This window comes from Helianthus annuus, chromosome 17 (genome assembly GCF_002127325.2).
Source record: "Helianthus annuus cultivar XRQ/B chromosome 17, HanXRQr2.0-SUNRISE, whole genome shotgun sequence".
Lineage (NCBI taxonomy): Eukaryota > Viridiplantae > Streptophyta > Magnoliopsida > Asterales > Asteraceae > Helianthus > Helianthus annuus.
Window position 1 is genome coordinate 136,664,544 of NC_035449.2, and position 23,050 is coordinate 136,687,593.

At 40.0% G+C, this 23,050-nt stretch overlaps 1 protein-coding gene and 1 non-coding gene across 2 annotated transcripts; one reads left to right on the forward strand and one right to left on the reverse strand.

Annotated features, from left to right (window-relative positions):
- Positions 1-9,578: 9,578 nt before the first annotated feature.
- Positions 9,579-9,682, reverse strand: LOC118489586. Its single transcript, XR_004887608.1, has one exon. It is a non-coding gene; the product is annotated as a small nucleolar RNA R71 (small nucleolar RNA).
- A 1,005-nt stretch (positions 9,683-10,687) lies between these two features.
- LOC110924996 lies at positions 10,688-11,308 on the forward strand. Its single transcript, XM_022168969.1, has 2 exons — positions 10,688-10,833; positions 10,948-11,308. The coding sequence occupies exons 1-2, from the start codon at positions 10,688-10,690 to the stop codon at positions 11,306-11,308; spliced, it is 507 nt and encodes a 168-aa protein (XP_022024661.1).
- The last annotated feature ends 11,742 nt before the right edge of the window (positions 11,309-23,050 follow it).

Genomic DNA, 23,050 nt, shown 5'->3' on the forward strand with positions numbered 1-23,050 from the left:
GAGGGATCCAGTAACGGTTGAAGAACCACAACATAAACAGTTGGCGGTTGAGGACAATCGCCGACTGCCGTTGGGTATCGAGATCGATTCATTGATTTGTATGCGGATCGATTCTTAAAATCGTTTCCGGATTGTGAGTTATTGATATATATTTGATAGGAAAAACCCTATGTTGTTCTAAAAGCCAGATTAGGAAAAACCTATTTCTATTGATCCAATTTCCAAAGGATGAGATCTATAAACTGATTTGATTTTAAAAAAAAATATAGAATAAAAGTTTGCATCTTTTCTGTGATGGTAAATCAGATGAATGAGAAAAAAAAAACGTTTTCTAATATGCAATTTGTAAACCGATTTAATTTAATAATTAGCACTTTGTAAGTTTGAAACTTGTGATTCATCATTTGAAAAACACGTATGTATACTATACAACAATAAAAAAAAACAAAGTGGAGATTTGGATGATGTATACCCGGGTAACTCTGGTTAGGGATATGAAACAACTATTTGAGATGATTTGTTGTAGATGGCCTGTTAATCCCAGTGCACAGAGGCAAAGGTGCTGATAACGTGATAAAACCAAAGAGTATTCAACATTACAATATATAGAAATAAACATAGCTGGAAACCCTAAAGCCCATAAGTAATGGGTTGGGCCTAAAATGTCTGGTTTATAACAGTTTTAAACTTTTTAAATTTCACCCCTTTAAAAGTTCTAATTTTTATAATAGATGTGAAAGCTTTTTAATCTAAACATCTTACAATACCAATATCTCATATTTTTTATAACAACAAAATGGCACTTATCATAAAAAAACAAAAAATTAAAGCCAAACCGAGATCTGCAACCACGCAACAAAATCAAAGCACCATCAAACCTCTAAATTTAACCCGATAATAGTTAAAGGAAACTTCTGTAACCCGATCCGGATTGTCAACCCATTTTCCAACTTCAAGTTTTTGGGTTTTCTTTAAACTTCACAAAAGGGTTGAAATTCACAAAAGTTTTTAGATAATCTATTGCCTTCCAAATTCAAAACTATTTGATTAAAACCTTCATCCTCCCAACCAACAAAACAAATTGCAGAATCATACAACAAACCGGGAACAAAAAAATATTTCGTCATAATTAAAGTATAATTATTAACGATTAAATTTAGTATAATTATTATCATTATCATTATCATTATCAATTAAATTAAATATCAAATAGAGACGAATAGGAAAAAATATATTTGAAATCAGGTCATAGTCCTATTTACGATTTTACGTAAGTACATGAAGTGATTTAAATTAAATAAACATTATGCATGTAACATTTCTTGAGGGTAACAATTAATTAATGATAAATTCAAAAAAAAAAAGATACATTTAGTAACATCCTGCCAATGAGCTAGTGGTGGAGTGGTAAGGGAGAGACCTTGTGTTCCAAGTGACCCAAGTTCAATTCCTACCCCTAGCATTTAGTTTCTGCGGCACCTGGTGATGATGGGAGACTAGGCGAGTAGGCGGCGATCGCTAGTTCGATCCTTGAACTGAGCGGGTTTTACCTCACCGCACTGTCGTGCCTTCGGGCGAGTGTTCACGGGCTTCGGCCCTAGGTGAGGGTTTTCCCCGGTTCGGAAGGCGAGTGTATCCTGATGTGGTGAATTTTGCCAGTAGCCCATTTAGAGGATTCGTTGGCCGTTCAAAAAAAAAAAAAAGTAACATCCTATAGAATCGTAGTGCACCTTGTGGTCTGTGCCTACACTTTCAATTAACCTAGATGAAAATGAATAGTAGCATGGAGTTAATTATATTGCCTTTGTTGTGTACAAACCAATAGGAAAGATTAGTTATGGTGAAGTAATTAAAACCCATGTTTTAATTGCATATATAAGTGGAAGAATAGTTTATGCACACTAAGTATTTGATAAAATGCTTATATAAAGAGAATTGTGTTAACTGTTAAGTTGAACCAAATCGTATTACCATAATATGAAAGGTTTTAGTAAGGAGTCAGAATATGTGAAAAGAGGAATATTGAACCATATGATTTAATGTTGATATATTCATGAACCCATATGCTAAGTGTTTAAAATTGAAGTTGCAAGTAAAAATATGAAGTCAATCCAACAGTAAATTTATGAGTAAATTAAACAAAAATTGACAATGGTTAATAAGTTAAATAATGTCCTTAAAAGTATCTAAATGTGAAAAGTGACCAGAGTAACGAACGAAAATATAATTACAACAAAAATCAAATTTGCTTATTTAAATTAAACTGAATGATGATTACATGGGCTTATATATCTTTTCCTTTGCATCCATTGATTTGATTTGATTTTTTGTTTGAAGCCCAATAACTGATGACCCACCAGATGGAGTTTGTGTATTGGAACCAAAAGGAACGTATGATTAACCGGAACTAGAGATGAACAACAAAGAACGGTTCTTGAAATCTGACCCGAAACCCGGTTGAACCAAGATATGTTGACTTGGTCCGGTTCAGTATCCAAACTGGCGGTTCCTCACCGGTTCCACACCCTCACATCAAAATCTGACCCGAATCAGTTTGGAGAGAAACCGGTTCCTGAACTGACATGAAAAAACCGGTTACGAACCGATTTTTACCATTAGATCGATTTGAACGTCTAAAAACGGTAATATGACCGTTTCAAGCCGGTTTTACCCGGTTTTTTTCACCCCCTATTCATCCCCCCCCCCCTCTCCAAAAAAAAAAGTTGGTATAAATAGTTATTTGATGTTTGGAATGATCACAACACTAGAAAAAACAAAACCGAACCCGAAAAAAAACATATATGAAAATGCCCCCCCCCCTTTTTCCTATTGGACAAAAGACAAGGAGTACTCCTTGAGTCTAGCTTTTGTTCACATTAGGACTTTAGACTTAGAGCATTCATGGCAGGTTCTGCATATATTTGTGAGTGAATTCTGTGTATTTTAGGAAGTGGTTGTGAGCGGATGAAAAATAAAAAGTTACTCTTCATATGTATATTTAAGAAGATACTGTACCTCCGCATTTGTCATCGGAGAGACATTTCACGAATCTAATTGCATGTAAGGCGTCTTTTTGTATTGATTAATGTGTAGCGTCCTCCAATAGAAACATGGCATGTGGCGGATTTTTGTTGAAGCGTCTGAAGGACGCCACCGTGCCCCAAAGTGTGAGGAAACGACTGGCTTGGTCGCGCTTCATTTCGCGCTGACGTTTGGCTCGAGAGGAAACGTTTGGCTCAACATTTATCAATGAGGTGTTAGCCAAAAGGTGGATGAAACGGCTAGGAGGTAGGTAGGGACGTCTCAGGTAATGTCGGTTAGATGTTACCCAGATGTCACAGACGCCTCACCTTACACACACACCGACCCCTCTCAGACGTCTGAGACGTTACCTACCTGACACAAACTGAGACGTCCCACATACATTTCCTAGACGTTAGCGATGCCACAAGTGACACAGACGTTTCGTACACTAATAAGGATGTTTCAATCTGACCCGGACGTTACTGGACACTGTTGGAGATGTCTCCAAGCTTAAAAAAACGTACAACTGAGTATGACGCTACCGTACACACCGGGCGTTTGTACGGTGTGTGTGGCGTCTCCAACGGCTATGGGATTCTGTACAAGCGAGATTCATTTTTTGTACAATGTTTTTCAACTCATGTTGTATAATCACGTTTTCTGTAACTTTTTTTTCTTATATCTAGAAATTTCACGTTTTCTACTAATATTATTTCTCAACGAATATGTCTGTTAGATTTGTGGTTTACAACAGGGGAAAATGGGAAGTCGTTAACGGGATCATCGAATATGTATTTGAAGTCGATTCTATTAGACATGGTTAAAAACTCCAACAAATATTTTATATCATAGTTTCTTAACATATGTTTCTAAAATGCGTGGGCAACAAAACATAACACGATTATCCTACCAGATGTCAACCTTTTCTTATCCGATCGATATAATTAATGATCATGATCTATCTTTTCTTTTCAACTTCGCTGAAAACAATCCTCATGAACTATATAAATTATAGGTTGTTCAAGAAGTTGGTGTCGGTTCATCTACTTGTGCACCTTCAAATGATTTCAAATTTCCCGATTTAAATACTCTTGTTTTTTTAAACCGATGAGTTTTTTGACGGAGAAAAACCAAAATTTGAAAATTTAATTCAAAATCCAATCCCTAATAGTTTTCCACTAAAACTAAATATAGTTCATCAAGTCGGTTTTGCGAAGGTTATGCTTTGCGTAACAAAGAAGAAATGAAAATCGAATTTGCAAAAATGTGTCTATCATAATATTTTGAGTATAAAGTAGATAGATTATTGAAAACTCGTTATGAAGCATCATGTCTGGCTGATAATTGTGAATGGCATATTAGGGCGTGTAGTCGCAAAGCTTGTAGTGTGTTTTATGTTAAATATTACAATCATAAACATACATGTTCGAAGACGCAGACGTATCCACATCTTCGTCATGCAAACCCAAGGGTGTTTGGTAACCTACTAATAGAACCACTAAAAGACAGTAGTTGCGTACACCGTTACAACGACATAGTCAAAGATCTTACACAAAAATTTGAAGTGAACATATATTACATTCAAGCTTGGTGTGGGAAATTTAATGCATTAGAACTTCTGCAAGGAACCAACGCAAATTCTTTTGCCAAACTCCCAATTTATTGCCACAATTTGAAGAAGGAAAATTCCGAAACAGTTACTCACATCTTCACTAATGAAGAGAGTCACTTTGAAATGGTCTTCGTCGCCATTGGTGTGTGGTCAGTATGATTTACTTTGTAGTTATTTTTTTAATTGGCGAAAATTCACCTTGATTTTTTTTTAATATTAATTCACTTTCATATTCGGAGTTTTATGTCTAATTTAAGACTGGTGATTATCATAGATGCGCCACACTTGAAATATGAGTTTAAAGGAACAATGTTCCTGGCTGTTGGCATGGATGGAAACAACTAGATTTTTCCTGCTGCGTACGGTATCGGTAAATCTGAGGATGGTGACTCTTGGACTTACTTCTTCTCAAAGCTGAGAGAGCGTATTGGTTAACATCCAAATTTGGTGATCAAATCTGATCGGGTGAATTACACTTAGCCATTAGGGTCGTGTTTCCATAAGCTTTTCATGGGCTATGTTGTCGCCATTTAATGGTGAACCTATGTTTATCGTCAAATAAAAGGAAGGTACACGAGCCACTTTGGTGAAAGACTTGTAAAGCTTATAGGATTTCCAATTGTGAAGAATCTTTCAACGTGCCATGTGCAGCAGTTCTGAGAATAAGGAACACTATTTTAAGTATCGGGTTAGGGAAATGGTCAAAAGCACACTATCCAGGCAACTGATATCATTATATAACATCAAAAAGTGTGGAGTCTATCAACGCTCTATCTAAACATCCATAGAAAATGGCAAGCATGCAACTCATAGAATTCTTTGGACAATCTGTTCAAAAATGGTTTTATGATAGCCAAAATCAGGGTATTCAAGGCAAATACTTGCTTAGAGAGTGGGCGGAGAAAAAAGTTCAAAAGAAAATTGAAGGGTCTAGAATGTGGACTAATGTTGGCGTCGGGGTTTACACTTTTGATGTTGAAGATGGGAAAAAGAAAGGCTATGTTGATTTCTTGAAATGAAAATGCAGTTGTCGTGTTTGGGAACTCTTTGGTTTTCCATGTGGGCACATGATTGTTGTTTCAAGATTTTTAAGGGAAAAGGACCGCAGTCATTATGCTCTAGCGTGTTATACCAATGAGGTATACAAAAACATGTATGTAAAAGCTATAAATCCTCTTCCACATAAATCTAAATGAGAGATAGTCAGTGGACTAATTAATCTACAACCACTGGATATTACTAAATGACAAGCGGTTTATCCTCGAAAAAACAATTAAATCTTATCCTGAGGAAAGGAACCCACTCCTCTACAATGTAGTCAAGGTAAGACATACGGCCATCATCATGACCGGTGTTTAGAGCCAATGCCATCCCAGATTTCTTCCCGATATGATTCAAGGAAAGAAACTGTTGATCAAACACAAACTGCAACAATCCAAGTTAATCTAGAAGATTTTCAAGAATATGTATTTCGATATACTTCTCCACATCACTTGGGGGATTTTTAATTGTGGCTTTTTTTATTTTATATAGTAAATTATGTAACTAATCTGTGTGTTTGAAAGGGAAACTAATTTTTAGAATTTATGTAATTTCTGATAAGCATACATATTATTACAAAGAAGGTTTTACAAGCATAATTAGGGGACATAATTCATATATTTGGAGGTGTGAAATGGCCAGCACAGAATTCATCTGCGATAAAGCGTTTGTATCTCATACAAGCATCTTGTAGGTTTCCTTCGTCCTACTTCATTGAACGGTTTTGAACAAGATTTTGTAGTAATATACAAATTGTAAGTTCAGGATCGGGTGGGTTTAGACGGAAGTTTGGATAGAATAAAGCTAATGCGGTAGAAGTATCGTAAGAATAGTCATAAGTAGAAAGCTTCCATTCATACCGAAAGAGCATACATCGTTTACAAGCTGGAGAAACAAAATTTCTCAAGCATTTTCCCTCTAGGATCCCAAAACTTAACAACTAACGAACACACGAACCTATATATATATATATATATATACATGAGGTTGGGACGGATGAGCACTTCCGTGCGGATGTAGTTACATCCACACGAATGGGTTACATCCGTACGAAGTTACATCTATACGAACCTCTCTCGTCCTCTCCAAAGTCATGTGTTCGTATCTCAACTATACAAAAGTCAACACACGCTCTATCTAGTATATTCGCACAGTGGCAGATATACATAATATGCACTAACACAAATTATCACCCAGAATTTAGACCAACATGGCGAATGTTAACATGCCACACAACATCCCCTTCAATCTCTAATGCATCAGACTTGTTTATTCTAGAGTTTTGACAATACAATATACCTCCAAGAAAACATGAGAATAAAGACTCGAATTCTATAAAATTTGGTATATTTTTTTTATGGATGAAAAACGAATCAGCACAATTAATTGCATTGCGATTATTGGGAAAAATATACAGTAATTGGTAGTGACTTGATGTATAAGACTTTATACATCTTTTATACGTCAAATACACCCCGTTTATGCCAAAACTCTTTGTATTTTCATTGATTTTGGTACTCATTTGAGTTGTTTGTGAAAATACAGGTCCAGGCTTCGGCCCGGTGTTGAAACAGAGGCTTTTGGAGCGAAAATGATGCATTCCAGCAAACTGCCAGATATGGCACTACCATGCCATACACACGCACGACCGTGCGAGGCCTCCCAACATCGGCACTCTCGGCCAGCACTATCATCCAGCACCACGATCATCGAAGATCAACTCACGCACGACAGTGCCGGACATAGGCACGACCGTGCCAAGTCAAAATCATCATCTGGTCAGCCTGTTTCCGAGATCGCTTCAGTCATTACCGAGCACTATCGGCAAGCACGACCACGCCTTGGCCCGGCACGGTTGTGCCACCTCGGAAACTTTTGAGCGCGGTTTTTCCCAAAATGGTAGCAAACTTGGTCAACATACGAGAAAGTGGTTCTGACACTTGCCAAGCACGACCGTGCCAAAAGGTGGCATGGTCGTGCCATCTCCCAGAAGCTTAAATACGAGTTTCTAGCTCATTTGGAGGGGAGTTGGAGCATTTTGGTGAAATTTTCTCTCAAGAATCTGGTCTTGGAAGATTGTTGGAGCCAAGAGGGAGCTTTGAGGAGGACTTAATCACTTGAAGATCTACTCAAACATCATTTTAATCTTGTCCTTAACTTGGTTAGCTTACTACATTATGAACAATTTATGTTTTAGTATGATTGATTTGGTAGGCGTGAGCCTTATGGGCTAAACATTTGTGTTATCTAAACTTTGTTGAAGCTAATGAATATGTGATAACATGGAAGTAGATGTGATGATTGTTCTTGTTAGTCTTCATGTTGACACTTAATCTTGTTCTTGGAGTTCATATGCATGCTTAAAGTTCTTGTTCTTGAATGTTTGCTCATAAGTATTTACATGTTGTGTTGGAAAGCCTATGTAAAGATTATGATTATTGAATCTTGTTAACTTGTTAGTATGATTCATAGCATGAAACTAGGAATGGTGATTGCTAATGTGGTATGAATGATGATTTGAGCTTGTGTATGAATTCTTGCATCTAGATTTGGAAAGATCAAAAGTATGTTTTTATGAATTCTATAGTTTGTGTTCATGTTAGTTTGAAGATTTAGGCCAAAGTTTTTAGCTAGCATGACCATGCTTGTGGTTCATATCAAGAACATGATGATAGTGCCAACTATTGAAACCAAGTTTTTAGCAAGTGAGCTTAAAAGATTAATTTTTAGGTGATTAGAATGTTAATTCATTTTAAGTTTTCCTAAGAATTATATGACTAGGAAGCCTTGATTGGGGACTTAGTTAAAATGAGAGCTTGCATCATGACAAACCCTTCCTCTTTGTTGTCACATGTGAGTTAGTGGATACTTAGTTTAGACAACCTTTCTTAGATATTGTTCTTTTCTAGAGTTTTTAGTAGTTTATTTATTTGCATGTTAAGTTAAAAAAATCAAACCCATCAATTGAAAAGGCTTTAAAGTAGCAAAAGTTTAGTATCGAGACACCACATCCATGGATTGATATCCGGTTCTTGCCGATTAGCTATATTACCACCCGATGGGTACACTTGCCCTTTTGTGTGTGTAGTTAGTTCCTAGGTGAAAAACCATTTTTAAAACTAAATTTGTGTGAAGCAAAACTCAATCAAAAATATATTTAATTCACGAACATCAAGTTTTTGGCGCCGTTGCCGGGGATGTGGTCTTCTTGAGAACAGTTCGAGTTGCTTATTTAGCCACTTGTGAAAATTGTATAAAGTTTTTGTCTACTTGTTTTATTTTCCTTTGCTTGATTATTTAAAAAAAATGATTATTTGTTAGTTGTCTTTGTTTTTGTATATATATAGTGCATTGTGCTCCTTCTTATTCCCTACAGGTCGTGCATGTCCTCAACCCCCGTTGTTGATATCGTTGATCCTTCATCGGAGCCGAAGTGCGATCTTCACCGGAGACTGCGGGAGCAGTTTCGCGTGGTAGCCGAGACGATTGAGGCAGACGCGGCGGACGACAACACATTCTACGAGGTTCGGATAGATATGGCGTACGCAGAGGAGACGAGGATCTTGAATGAAATAGGAAAACCGTCACTCGATGGTTTACCTGCGAGCATCAATGCACCAACAATTGACAATAATAATTTCGAGATCAAGGCTGGCACCATATCGATGTTGCAGAATGCGGTGCAATTTTATGGCAAGGATCACGAGGATCCTAGTGTCCACATCGCGGGGATTCTAGAGGTTTGTGCCACGTTTAGGATTCGTGATGCATCACCGGATGCTATCCGCCTTCGGCTTTTTCCAAGGAGTGGCTTCTTTCACTTCCAGCTGGATCTATCACTTCATGGAATCAATTAGCTGAGAAGTTCCTTCAGAAATATTTCCCTACAGAGAAAATTGTTCGGTTGAGAACCAAGATTCTGAACTTTCGCCAGGACGAGGATGAGTCCCTTTACGAGGCATGGGAGCGTTTTAAAGAGCTCATGAGAAAGGTCCCACATCACGGGTTGCCCAAGTGGCAACAATGTCAGATCTTCTACCATGGATTGGACAGTCAGGGACAGATGATGATTGATACATACTCTGGCGGAGATATCGGCACGAAAAATGCCACCGAGGCATTTGAGATTCTGGAGAAATGTGCCGCAAAGAATCGAACTCAGCATCCACCGAGGGGAAAGAGTTCTCGACAGGGAGTTCATCAGGTGGACGACTACACAGCCATGACAACATGTATGGATGCCTTATCTTCGAAATTTGATCGAGTGATGGAAATGCACTCGAGAGGTTCTTCGAGTGGAGGAGCATATCATGTAGGCGATTTTCCGATGGGAGAGATGTCACATGAGCATGTTGATTTCATGGGAAACCAATACCGTCCTCAGAATAATCCCTACAACAAGACCTATAATCCGGGGTGGAAGAATCACCCAAATTTCAGTTGGAAGCCTGACGCTTCTAACCAGCATCCACCCGGATTTGCTCCACGTCCCACAGCTCCAGCTCATGGAGCATATGGTCCACCTCGACCTCAGTAGGCACCTTCCTCTAGCGATCCTAGTGTGCATGATATGCTTAGTCAAATCTTAGCTGGTCAAAACACTTAAAAGGCTGAGAATGAGAAGCGTTTTAGGGAGTATGACGGTCGTTTCACGAGGCACGAGAGTGAATTGAGAAGCCAAAAGGCTTCCATGCAGACCATTGAGAACCAAGTTGGCCAGATTGCCAAGATGTTGTCTGAGAGACAACCGGGGGCCTTCCAAGCAACACAGAGCCTAATCCAAATGCTACTGCAAAGGCCATCACATTGAGAAGCGGCAAGACCGCTCAGCCCATCCCTCCGGCTGTTCCAATAAAGCCGGTTGATGATGAGATTGTTGAGGAGATTGAGACTGAGTCTCCGGGTGAGGTGCAACAGAGGCGAGTCCGAGCAAGCACCGCATGACCCAAGGAGCCAGTGAGAGAGTACGTCCCTCCCATTCCATATCCGAGGAGGTTGAAGAAGCAGAAAATGGAAGAACACTATGGTAAATTCCTTGAGCTTTTTAAGCAACTTCATATAAATTTACCATTTGTTGATGCACTTGCTCAAATGCCCGAGTATGCCAAGTTTCTAAAGGATATCTTATCCAACAAAAAGAAACTTGGGGAGCTTTCGTAGGTGACCTTGAATGAGGAGTGTTCAACGGTTCTTTAGAACAAACTACCTAAGAAGATCAATGATCATGGGAGTTTCACTATCCCATGTTTGATTGGTGGTTTGTCGGTCAGCAATGCATTAGCTGATCTTGGAGCTAGCATAAACCTCATGCCATATGCGGTTTTTGCTAAGCTAGAGTTGGGAGAGCCCAAGCCGACTCGTATCAGCATGCAGCTAGCCGACCGTTCAGTGAAGTACCCTCGAGGCATAGTTGAGAATATGCTGGTGAAAATCGACAAGTTTGTCTTTCCTGTCGATTTTGTGATTCTAGACATGGACGAGGACAAAAATGTTCCACTTATCTTAGGACGCCCATTCCTAGCCACTGTGAGAGCCTTGATAGATGTCTGCACGGGTAGACTTACTTTTAGGGTTAATGATGAGGAGGTTACCTTTGATATTGGGAAATCCATGCAACACTCACAGAGTTAGGATGATACACTCTACTTCATTGAGACTATCGATACATATGTGAGTGATCATCTCCATGCTACATTCGAGGAGGATGTTGTGGACACACAATTGCTAGGAGGGAGACTTTTGGTTCGCCTAGTGTGGACCGATTAGTTGAGGAGGTGACCTGTCTGATAGGTCATGCATCTCCCCCGTGTCCTGAGGTTTTTGAGGTTGTGGATCGCGTTGCTGAGCCTAAAGCACGCCCTTCTATTGAGGATCCACCTTCGATTGAGCTTAAGGAGCTTCCAGATCATTTGTAATATGCTTTCTTGGAGGGTGAGACTCATCTGCCCGTTATCATTTCTGCTGGATTGTTGAGAGAGGAAAAGGATCGGTTGCTTGAAATCCTGAAGCAGCATAAGAAGGCAATCGCTTGGAAGATTATGGATATAAAAGGGATTAATCCATCCTTTTGTACCCATAAGATCTTGATGGAGGAGGACTTTAAACCTGTGGTACAGCATCAGAGGCGTTTGAACCCCAACATGCAGGAGGTTGTGAAGAAAGAGGTCATCGAACTACTTGATGCAGGTTTGGTATATCCAATCTCTGATTCACCAAGGGTTAGCCCTGTACAGGTAGTCCCGAAAAAAGGAGGCATGACAGTGGTGACTAATGAGAAGAACGAGTTGATTCCTACTCGTACTGTCACCGGATGGAGAGTTTGCATTGACTACCGCAAACTCAATGATGCCACGAGGAAGGATCATTTCCTACTTCCTTTCATTGATCAGATGTTGGAGAGGTTTTCGGGCAGGATGTACTACTGCTTCGTTGATGGTTTTTCGGGCTATTTTCAGATTCCCATCTCTCTTGAGGATCAGGAGAAGATGACATTCACATGTCCCTATGGCACATTCGCCTATCGGCGAATGCCCTTTGGACTATGCAATGCCCCGGCCACATTTCAGAGGTGTATGGTGGCCTTTTTCATGACATAATCGAGGACTCCATGGAGGTTTTTATGGATGATTTTTCTGTGTTTGGAAGTTCTTTTCATCAGTGTCTCGGGAATCTGAAAAAGATGTTGGCTAGATGTGAAGAAGCCAACCTTGTGTTGAACTGGGAAAAATGCCACTTCATGGTGAAGGAGGGCATTGTTCTTGGGCACAAGATTTCACAGGCGGGGCTCGAGGTTGACAGAGCCAAAGTCGAGACTATTTCAAAACTCCCGCCTCCCACATCCGTGAAATCTATTAGGAGTTTTCTAGGTCATGCATGTTTCTACCGGCGATTCATAAAGGACTTTTCCAAAATCGCCCGTCCCATGACTCAACTCCTCGAGAAGGATGCCCAGTTTGTTTTCTCCAATGAATGCCTTCGAGCATTTGAACTGTTGAAGGAGAAGTTGGTGAATGCCCCGATCATGGTCGCTCCCGACTGGGAGCTACCATTTGAGTTGATGTGTGATGCGAGTGACTTCGCAGTCGGGGCTGTCTTGGGTCAAAGGAAAGATAAGCACTTTCACCCAATTTACTATGCGAGCAAGACCTTGAACGACGCTCAGGAGCATTATACCACGATAGAGAAAGAGCTCCTAGCTGTGGTCTTTGCCTTCGATAAGTTTCGATCTTATCTTGTCCTTTTTGAAGACCATTGTGTACACGGATCATGCAGCCCTTCGGTATCTTTTTTCAAGGAGGATGCTAAACCAAGATTGATACGTTGGATTTTGTTGCTGCAAGAGTTTGATATTGAAATCCGTGATAAAAAAGGGGCTAAAAATTTGGCAGCCGATCATTTGTCTCGTCTTGAGCATTCCGAGGGAAAGGAAACTCATGGGCCTAACATCAATTACAAATTCCCCCACGAGTTCCTCATGAGGATTGAGACTAATGATGGTTCCCCATGGTTTGCTGACTTTGCAAACTACTTAGCTATTGGCATTCTGATCAAGGGGATGACCCATCAGAAGAAGCGAAAGTTCTTTGCGGATGTCAAGCATTACTTTAGGGATGACCATTACTTGTTTAAGGTAGGAGCGGATCGGATGATCCGGCGATGCGTGCATGGTGACGAGGCGAAGGATATTTTACGCCACTGTCACGAAGGACCCACGGGAGGCCACCACGGAGCGAACAACACGGTGAGGAAAGTGTTCGACGCCGGATTCTTTTGGCCGACTATTTTCCGTGATGCCTACGAGTGGGCGAGGTCCTGTGATGCCTGCCAGGGGGCGAGCAACATTTCTTCACGCCATGAGATGCCACAAAACGACATCCAAGTTTGTGAGGTTTTTGACGTATGGGGGCTAGATTTCATGGGCCCTTTTCCGACCTCTTTTGGTAACCGCTACATCCTAGTCACTGTTGATTACGTTTCAAAGTGGGCTGAAGCATAGGCTTTGCCCACTAATGATGCGAGGGTAGTGGTGAGCTTTTTATAGAAGTTGTTTGCTCGCTTTGGTGCCCCGAAGGCATTGATTAGCGACCGTGGGACGCATTTCTGTAATGCTCAGCTTTAGAAAGCATTGTCCCGATATGGTGTGCAACACCGATTCTCTACACCATATCATCCATAGACGAGCGGACATGTCTAGGTCACTAATCGGGGTATCAAGCGGATTCTAGAGAAAATCGTTAATTCTAGCCGTAAGGATTGGTCCGAGAAATTGGATGATGCACTGTGGGCTTTCCGGACAGCCTACAAGACTCCTACAGGCACCATGCCGTTTAAATTAGTCTATGGGAAGTCTTGTCATTTGCATGTTGAACTCGAGCACAAAGCATACTGGGCTTTGAACAAAGTTAATCTTGATATGGCTGCTACGGGTGAAAATAGGTTTGTGCAGACTCATGAGATGGAGGAGCTTAGGCACGATGCGTATGAAAGCTCCAAGCTGTACAAGGAACGTACTAAGACGCTTCATGATTCCCGCTTGAAGGACAAGAAAGAATTCCGAGTGGGTGATCGTGTGTTGTTATACAACTCGCGTCTCAAGTTGTTTCCTGGTAAGCTCAAATCTCGGTGGTCGGGTCCCTACACTGTACGGTCAGTGTTTCCTTACGGGACCGTGGAGATAGGCCATGAGGATGGCCAGTTGTTTAAAGTCAACGTGCATAGGCTAAAGGCTTATGTTGGAGGGCCCGTTGACTAGAGTGAGGAGGTTGTTACCCTCCACCCTAAGAACAAATGAATTCGGGGTGGTGAGTCTAGCTGAAGACTCGTAAATAAACTTAGCATGTTTGTGTGTTTATTATTTTTGTTATTATTTTTTGTGTGTGGTTGTCTATTTCTTTTCAGGTTGCGGTTCGTTCTGGTCGCGAGGGATGTTAGAGCTTGTTGTCGGTTCTCAGGTATGTTAGTTCGGTTCTTTTTCTTGGTAGAAGATGCTTCGTGAGTACCCCGGGTTCAAGGAGTTGTCTTTAGATATATATACTTTGCTCAAATAAAATCCGAAAATAAAGCACTACCAACAGTAAAATCTGGAACTACCAGACCTGAAAGTGTCAGCCCTTTGCAGAGCATTAATAGAACCCCTTTAATAAAAAATCCAACCACCACCCATTCTTCTTCTTCATAACTCCTTCTTCCTCCATTGAACCCACTCCAAGCACTCACGAATCCTCTGCATCTCCTAGCTTCCTCCAAGAAATTCTTGTTTTCTTTCATCCCAACAATCAATCCAGGTACGAATTCCTCCTTTTTCTTGTTAGTTTGTAGTGATTTTGTTGTTATATTCTTCATAGTTAGTTTTCTTTAAGTTCTTAGGGCTTGGTCTAAATCACCCGATTCAAGCCTGGTTTTCGTGTTTTTTGTGTTGGTTTGAACCACAAATGACCGATCTATAAAACCCCTAAGAAATTCTGTGAAAAAATCGGGGTTTTGGGGCTGTTTTGAGCGTTTTCGTAAAACTGGTTTCCGACACGCACGAGGGTGCCATACCCAGGCACGGTTGTGATCTTCATAATGTTCGTCAGATCTTCATAACTTTTTCTAGAAATTCAAGTGGCACGAGGGTGCCGTTATGCGGCACGATCATGCGGCTTCGAAATCGCTCAAATCACTCGACGTTGTTTCCGGAGATCGGTCAGGCACGAGGGTGCCGATGGGTGGCACGATCGTGCCACTCGGAAATTTGTTCAAATCAGAGCCGAAAATCGGTCAAGCACGAGAGTGCAGTGGGGTGGCACGACCGTGCGACTGGGGAATAAAAACCCAGAACTTCATAATTTCCCCAGAAATCTTCATAATTTTGCTGGTCACCAGATCAGGCACGGTAGTGCCATATGGTGGCACGACCGTGCCATAATGTCTAGTTACATATTTTTGTCTGTTTTTTGCTGCTGATTAATTTTTGTCAATCTTGCAGATGGATCACTCGTACTTGCGGTTCCACAACAATGCAAGGGAAGGGTATTGCATACCTAAGGTGGAGAGGTTATGGGCTAGAAGACACTTAATTGAGCCCATGAGGAGACTACAAATGGTTGACTTGGACTTGCTCGGGCAATCCAAGTGGTTTGATGATCTCATGACGCCTCCTTGGTCCTGCCTTTTCGAGATAGCGGAGCCCCAGTATGTGGAGCTGGTGATCGAGTTCTTTGCATCTTTCCGATTCACTTTCCCTTGTCCGGACGTATACGACAAGAATGTTGGTGTAAGATTCTGCTTGGGCAGGAAATGGCACCAACAAGCCGATTTGGCCAACTGTTAGGGTTGTACGAGGATGATGAGATAGACTCGGACTTGTTTCATGATAGTTTGCAGGATTGGGAGCCAAACGCAGATAAAGCAGCCTTCTAGGATCAAATCACGGTACCGGGTCGGGTATGGGACCCTCGGACGGCCAAGGCAACATGGATCCTTGACCCACTTCACTGAGTCATTGAGCGTGCTATCTTCCACGTCATGGGAGGTCAGGGTGACAGCACGGGCAATATCACCACCCGCGACCTTTTTCACCTTTATTGCATCATTTCCGGCTCAAATTGCAACTTGGCGGTCAGCATTGCAGAGTCGCTTATTCGAGGTCCTGGCTCGATGCCCACGTCACAAATATGCGGAGAGGCATTTGTTACCAAAATTGCAAAATTCTATTGGTTCCGGTTAGATAGCTTGACTGAAGCTTGTGACTATGGCCTTCTTGATCTGCAACAGTTGAACTCCATGCATTTGACCCGGAAGGTGGACGGTATCCCGAAGCTTGTGGACAAATTGGGAAGGATTTGGGACCCGCTACCTGTAGTTGATGAGGGTATTGATGATGGGGGTGATGGTGGCGATCATAACGTACACATGCACGATATTCCAGTTCAGGGGCAGGATGGGGACGCTGGGGGAGCGGACCCCCACATGCAGATTGGATAGATGGGCCATGGTTTTGACAGCTCAAACTGGGAGCAGGTGTATGGTGGGTATGGTGGTGGTGGTTATGAGCATGGTGCCTACGGTCCTTACGAGCCGTCATCGATGGATCTTTGAAGGCGTATGGACGGACTTGCCTTAGACTAGGAGGAGGTGAGGCGAGATGTGGGTTTGATACGCGCGGAACAACATAGGCAGGGGAACTTCATGGAAGACATGTATGAGCAGACCCGACGCAACATGGACTGGTTGTTTGGTTCGCAGCAGCACATCGCGAACTCAATCAACAACCCATACATGCAGCCGCCGCCGCGCTTTTCACGCAGATCTAGATTTGATCGCCGGGACGACGCCGGTCCTTCGGGATCCGGTGACAGGTTTTAGTCCCGCTACCCATCTCGTATTTTTATCATCATTTCGTGTTTGAGGGGTGTGCCATTTTCCGTTGTACGTACACCCCTCCGTCGTAGGTGTTAGTTTTTATTGCTTTAGTAGTAGGTTAAATGAAAAAACCAAGGCAAGGGAAAAATGGGTTGGGTAAAATTCTTGTGAGTTTGATCATGTTTGCTAAATGTGCAGTGTTGGTTCAAATTCTTTTGAATAAACAATGAGATGTTGGCTTGGTGGATGGCTTGGTAGTTCGTTGTGGATGCTCCTTTTTACTTCATCTTGCTCCGATTCTAGCCTTTATATTTCAGGGGAGTTTTCGTGTTCCTACCTTCCTTTATTTGTATTGAATTCGCATTTCCATTGCTTATTCAATTTTTTGTTGTACATCGAGGGCGATGTACAATTCAAGTGTGGGGAAGTGGTCTATCGCTTGAGCTTTGTTGTCAAAAAAAAAAAATAATAATAATAATAATAATAATAAAAATAATAATAATAATAATAATAATGCAAAGCTCTCTTTTAACAATTTTTGTGGCATATTAATCAAATCAACATAAGTATCGAAATAAGCACCAAAATTTTTTATAAATAACTAAGGGTAAACGCCAAAAGGGGGTTCGCTCGTGCAAGGAAAAACCGTCAAGTAACATGTTTTTTGTATAAAATTGAGCATGAGAAATCAAGCGATTGACCTACTTGTTTGCCTTGCATATTTTCCCAATACGTCCGTTTCTGTGAGTTATCTTTGAGCCTTATAGCTTTAGGATTATTTTTGCTCATGTTTTTGCGGGCAAAGATTGAGTGAACCGGATAACTTTTGCGATTTAGAACTTGTGTTAGGTATACATTTCGAGGCCACAAAGCAAGAATACAAGCATGGAAATGATTGAGGCATTAGGAAACCTTTTTATTTTAGCCATTTTTTATTCATCTCCCTACCCAAATCATTCCCCTAGTTAAACCAATTTGAGCCTTTCCCGTTCATTTCTTTTAAACCACAAAATATTAGCCACTTAGCCAAATTAGTCTTTTATATTTTTAACCCATTTTTGGTTGGAAGCTCAGTTCGGTTAATGATTAACTTGTAGCTTTTGTATAGTTTCCTCTTAGTTGTTATGTATCCTCATGATCAAGAATTTTTATCTAAGTAGACGTACTTAGTTCTCTCTAAGGCATGGGTCAAAAAAACCCAAAGAAATATAGATGAAAAAGCCTTATCAGTCGGCTTTGTTAGAGCAATTTTGGGAGTGAAAAGCAATACTTGTCGGTGAGCTCTCGGCTAGTTATTATTTAGTTGTATAGTCCTATTTTCTTGTATTCCAAGTTAGTCGAGCCGTCGGGTTACAACCGCTTTAGCCACTTTTAAAAATCCACTTCCACACCCTTAACCCAAGCCAAGTTACAACCCAAACAAGACCTCATGATTTATGTTATATTTTTGCCGAGTGATTAGATTTGATCCTTCCACAAGCTTATGATATCGCATAGTTTTCGTCTTGGCATCGAGTGTTCTAAACATACTCCACAAATTGTATGTGCACCTATACTTCGCCGAGTGTGTGTGAACATCGTGAAGATGCTTGGTGAATTTGTAGGGATTTCTAAGATGGACCATTGCTCATAAACATATTTTGCATACCCCTCTTTTCGGTTCTTTCTTTATATCGAGCACTCCTTGATTGTTATAACCCGAGTTATTTATTTGTGCTTATGAAATGCTAGTTGAGATGATTGCCATTAAGAGAGTTTCATTAAATTTTAGTTTGCTTGAGGACAAGCAAAGGTCAAGTGTGGGGATGTTTGATGTATAAGAATTTATACATCTTTTAAACGTAAAATACACCCCGTTTATGCGAAAGCTCTTTGTATTTTCATTGATTTTAATACTCATTTGAGTTGTTTGTGAAAATACAGGTCCGGGCTTCGGCCCGATGTTGAAACGGAGGCTTTTGGAGCGAAAATGATGCATTCCAGCAAACTGCCAGATATGGCACTACCGTGCCATACACACGCACGACCGTGCGAGGCCTCCTAACATCGGAAATCTCGGCCAGCACTATCATCCAGCACCACGATCATCGAAGACCAGCTCACACACGACAGTGCCGGACACAGGCACGACCGTGCCAAGTCAAAATCATCATCTGATCAGCCCGTTTCTGAGATCGCTTCAGTCATTACCGAGCACTATCGGCAAGCATGACCACGCCTTGGCCCGGCATGATCGTGCCACCTCGGAAACTTTTGAGCGTGGTTTTTCCAAAAATGGTAGCAAACTTGGTCAACATACGAGAAAGTGGTTCTGACACTTGCCAAGCACGACCGTGCCAAAAGGTGGCATGGTCGTGCCATTCTCCCAGCAGCTTAAATACGAGTTTCTAGCTCATTTGGAGGGGAGTTGGAGCATTTTGGTGAAATTTTCTCTCAAGAATCTGGTCTTGGAAGCTTGTTAGAGCCAAGAGGGAGCCTTGAAGAGGACTTAATCACTTGAAGATCTACTCAAACATCATTTTAATGTTGTCTTTAACTTCGTTAGCTTACTACATTATGAACAATTTATGTTTTATTATGCTTGATTTGGTAGTCATGAGCCTTATGGGCTAAACATTTGTGTTGTCTAAACTTTGTTGAAGCTAATGAATATGTGATAACATGGAAGTAGATGTGATGATTTTTCTTGTTAATATTCATGTTGACACTTAATCTTGCTCTTGGAGTTCATGTGCATGCTTAAAGTTCTTGTTCATGAATGTTTGCTTATAAGTATTTACATGTTGTGTTGGAAAGCCCATGTAAAGATTATGATATTAAATCATGTTAACTTGTTAGTATGATTCATAGCATGAAACTAGGAATGGTGATTGCTAATGTGATATGAATGATGATTTGAGCTTGTGTATGAATTCTTGCATCTAGATTTGGAAAGATCAAAAGTATGTTTTTATGAATTCTATAGCTTGTGTTCATGTTAGTTTGATGATTTAGGCCAAAGTTGTTAGCTAGCATGACCATGCTTGTGGTTCATATCAAGAACATGATGATAGTGCAAACTATTTGAAAGCAAGTTAGGGTGATTAGTGTATTGTTCATATTACTTTTCCCTAATTTGTAGAGTTAGGAGTTTTGACAAACAAATAACACATTATTAAAGACTAACATCAACTTAGCAAGTGGGCTTAAAAGAATAATTTTTAGGTGATTAGAATGTTAATTCATTTTAAGTTTTCCTAAGAATTATATGACTAGGAAGCCTTGATTGGGGACTTAGTTAAAATGAGAGCTTGCATCATCACAAACCCTTCCTCTTTGTTGTCACATCTGAGTTAGTGGATACTTAGTTTAGACAACCTTTCTTAGATATTGTTCTTTTCTAGAGTTTTTAGTAGTTTATTTATTTGCATGTTAAGTTAAAAAAAATCAAACTCATCAATTGAAAAAGGTTTTAAAGTAGCAAAAGTTTAGTATCGAGACACCGCATCCACGGATTGATATCCGGTTCTTGCCGATTAGCTATATTACCACCCGACAGGTACACTTGCCCTTTTGTGTGTGTAGTTAGTTCCTAGGTGAAAAACCATTTTTTAAAACTAAATTTGCGTGAAGAAAAACTCAATCAAAAATATATTTAATTCACGCACATCATGACTACATATCTATCATTAAAATGAACCAGTTTTCTTTGTCTTTGGATACTGATATGTATACCTGAAATACGTTTAAATTTTAAATTGAAATAAATATAATTTTACCATATCAACATCCCAAAAAGTAGGATGTATTCATCTAGATCCATTTGCATGTCCGTAAGCATCACGATCTTGTTCAAATATCAGCCAAAGAAAATTAGGCAAAGAACGTTCCAGTGATAACTATTTGATCCTTCATTAAAGCCTACTCTACCAGATTGGAAGAAAGGCAAACAAATTAATCCAGACAAGGCATTGAAGCTGAAAAAGAAAGAGAATAGAGGTTGTTGCTGCAAGTTATGGTAGTGCTAGATCTGTTGCCAGATGGTCTGAATCAATGATAGTTGAAACTTACAAAAGACTAGAACAACTTAGAGCATATGATCCTTCAGTTCCTCAAAAGCTAGTATATCCTCCAACAGTTGTTATCCCTTAATAGACCCAGACATCTAAAAAGCTACCCTCAGCATCTGACTTATCCATAGCTGCCTTGAAACAAGTAAAAAGGCAGAAGCAGACTGCTGAGGCTGATGAGCAGATGTTTGAATACTTCAAAAAAGAGGGAGTTAGATGCCAGCTGAGGTATTACACAGATCCTGCAAATGACAAATTAAGAGAAACAGTTGCAAAACTTGTCATCAAGCCATAATAACCAAACTTCATCCCAGAAAACCAACTGATCCAAAAATTCTAAAGTGGAAGTCATCCTCAAACACCAACGAATTGACTCTGCTCAGATTAGATAGTAGTGTTCAAAAGCTTAAAATGGAGAATGCATATGGTCTGGATGCATGTGATCTCCAAGATCTGTTGGACCTTGAACTTGAAAGAGATTTTGAAGACATGGTTTCCATGAACTTTGAACTACAATTCAAAGGGCAAATCAGGGAGATGCTGATGAGGAGTAAAGATCAGTAATAAAGAAGTGTTTTCGCATCATCTGTTCTAGGAGAGATTGTTGGATCATGTGGACCCCGCCAAAAGAACAGATGATTGGAAAGCCAAAATGTTCTATTCATCATCTGATCAACAATAAACAGTGCTTAGAAAAACTACTCTCCCCAATGACAAGGCATCAACATCTGCTACACTCAAAGGTCTGGTAAAGCTAAAGTCTGCCAAAGAGAAAGTCTATTGATAACAAAGGTCTGCTAAAGTGAACCATGGTTGAAGATAAAGTCTGTTGAAGCAAAGGTCTGATCACCCATTGCTTATGAAGACAAAGTCTGAAGAAGCAAAGTCTGCAATGGCTCAGCAGATGTTAAAGCTCAACAGCGGATTACTCAATTGATGCTGCTCATCAGAGTTTTCAATGTAACAGTACTTAGGCATTTAGCAGATGTTAGAGGTTGTTAGAGGTCACTGTCTAGGTGACGTCAGCCAAGATGCTTCAGATGTCTTTTGTATTATAAAAAGAACAGTGCATGTACTGTTTTATTTATCACTTTCCTTTTTGACATTTTGTATGAACAAACAGGAGTGATCTCAGGCTGAGGGGGAGTTTGTAATTCTCATGTATACGTGAATCATTGTAATTACAATCTTTCAATGAAAAGCATGATGATGAAAGCAAATCTTCCATTGTTGTGATTTAAAGTTTATTCTTCCGCTGCATTATTTCCATAATTGTTTATCTTCTTACATTGTTCATCTTAAACATTCACAACAATTCAAATTCAGATCCTAACATTCAATTAATAGTGTTGACAACATGTTGGGAGATTTGGAAAGCAAGAAACGAACTAATTTTCTCAGGCAAACGTATAAATATTGAGAAGATTTTCGGCGAAGTTCAAGCTGCAACTTTTCTTCGGGCGAAGCATAGGGTGAAAGGAATCAACTTGGAGTGGCAAAACTGGGTGTCTTTTAATATAAATTGAATGAATGTCGATTGCAACAAAATATAAGCGTAAAGATGGGTGAGTGTGTATAATGTTGTATGGTCTAGTGTCTTGCTTACCCAAGCATTGTTTATACAATTAGTGATGAAGAAAATACTCTTTGCCTTAAAAAAACAAAACTTAGAAAATATCAACGTCACCCTACGTCATGACCAACAAAAGAAAATTGTTTTAAACACAAAACTAGGAAAAAACACCTTAAAATGATACATATAAATTGATTTAAAACCACAATACAATTCAAAATATACAATTATAATCCACACATAAAAACTAATCAAAATAGTCATAATCATTAATTAATTAAATATAATACTTAGTATATATTTCTGTGAAAAATCGACGAATAAAGTTCAATAGAGTCTTTAATCTTTTTTAAAATACGAAATGTTTTATAAGTTTAAGACATGAAAGAAAAGACATTGAATATTTTG

Bases quoted from the DNA above. Each gene is read 5' to 3' on its own strand.
- LOC110924996 (XM_022168969.1), top strand. From the start codon at position 10,688: ATGGAAGAACACTATGGTAAATTCCTTGAGCTTTTTAAGCAACTTCAT. The intron at 10,834-10,947 runs GTAGGTGACCTT...TTTGTCGGTCAG, and splicing joins AAGAAACTTGGGGAGCTTTC to CAATGCATTAGCTGATCTTG.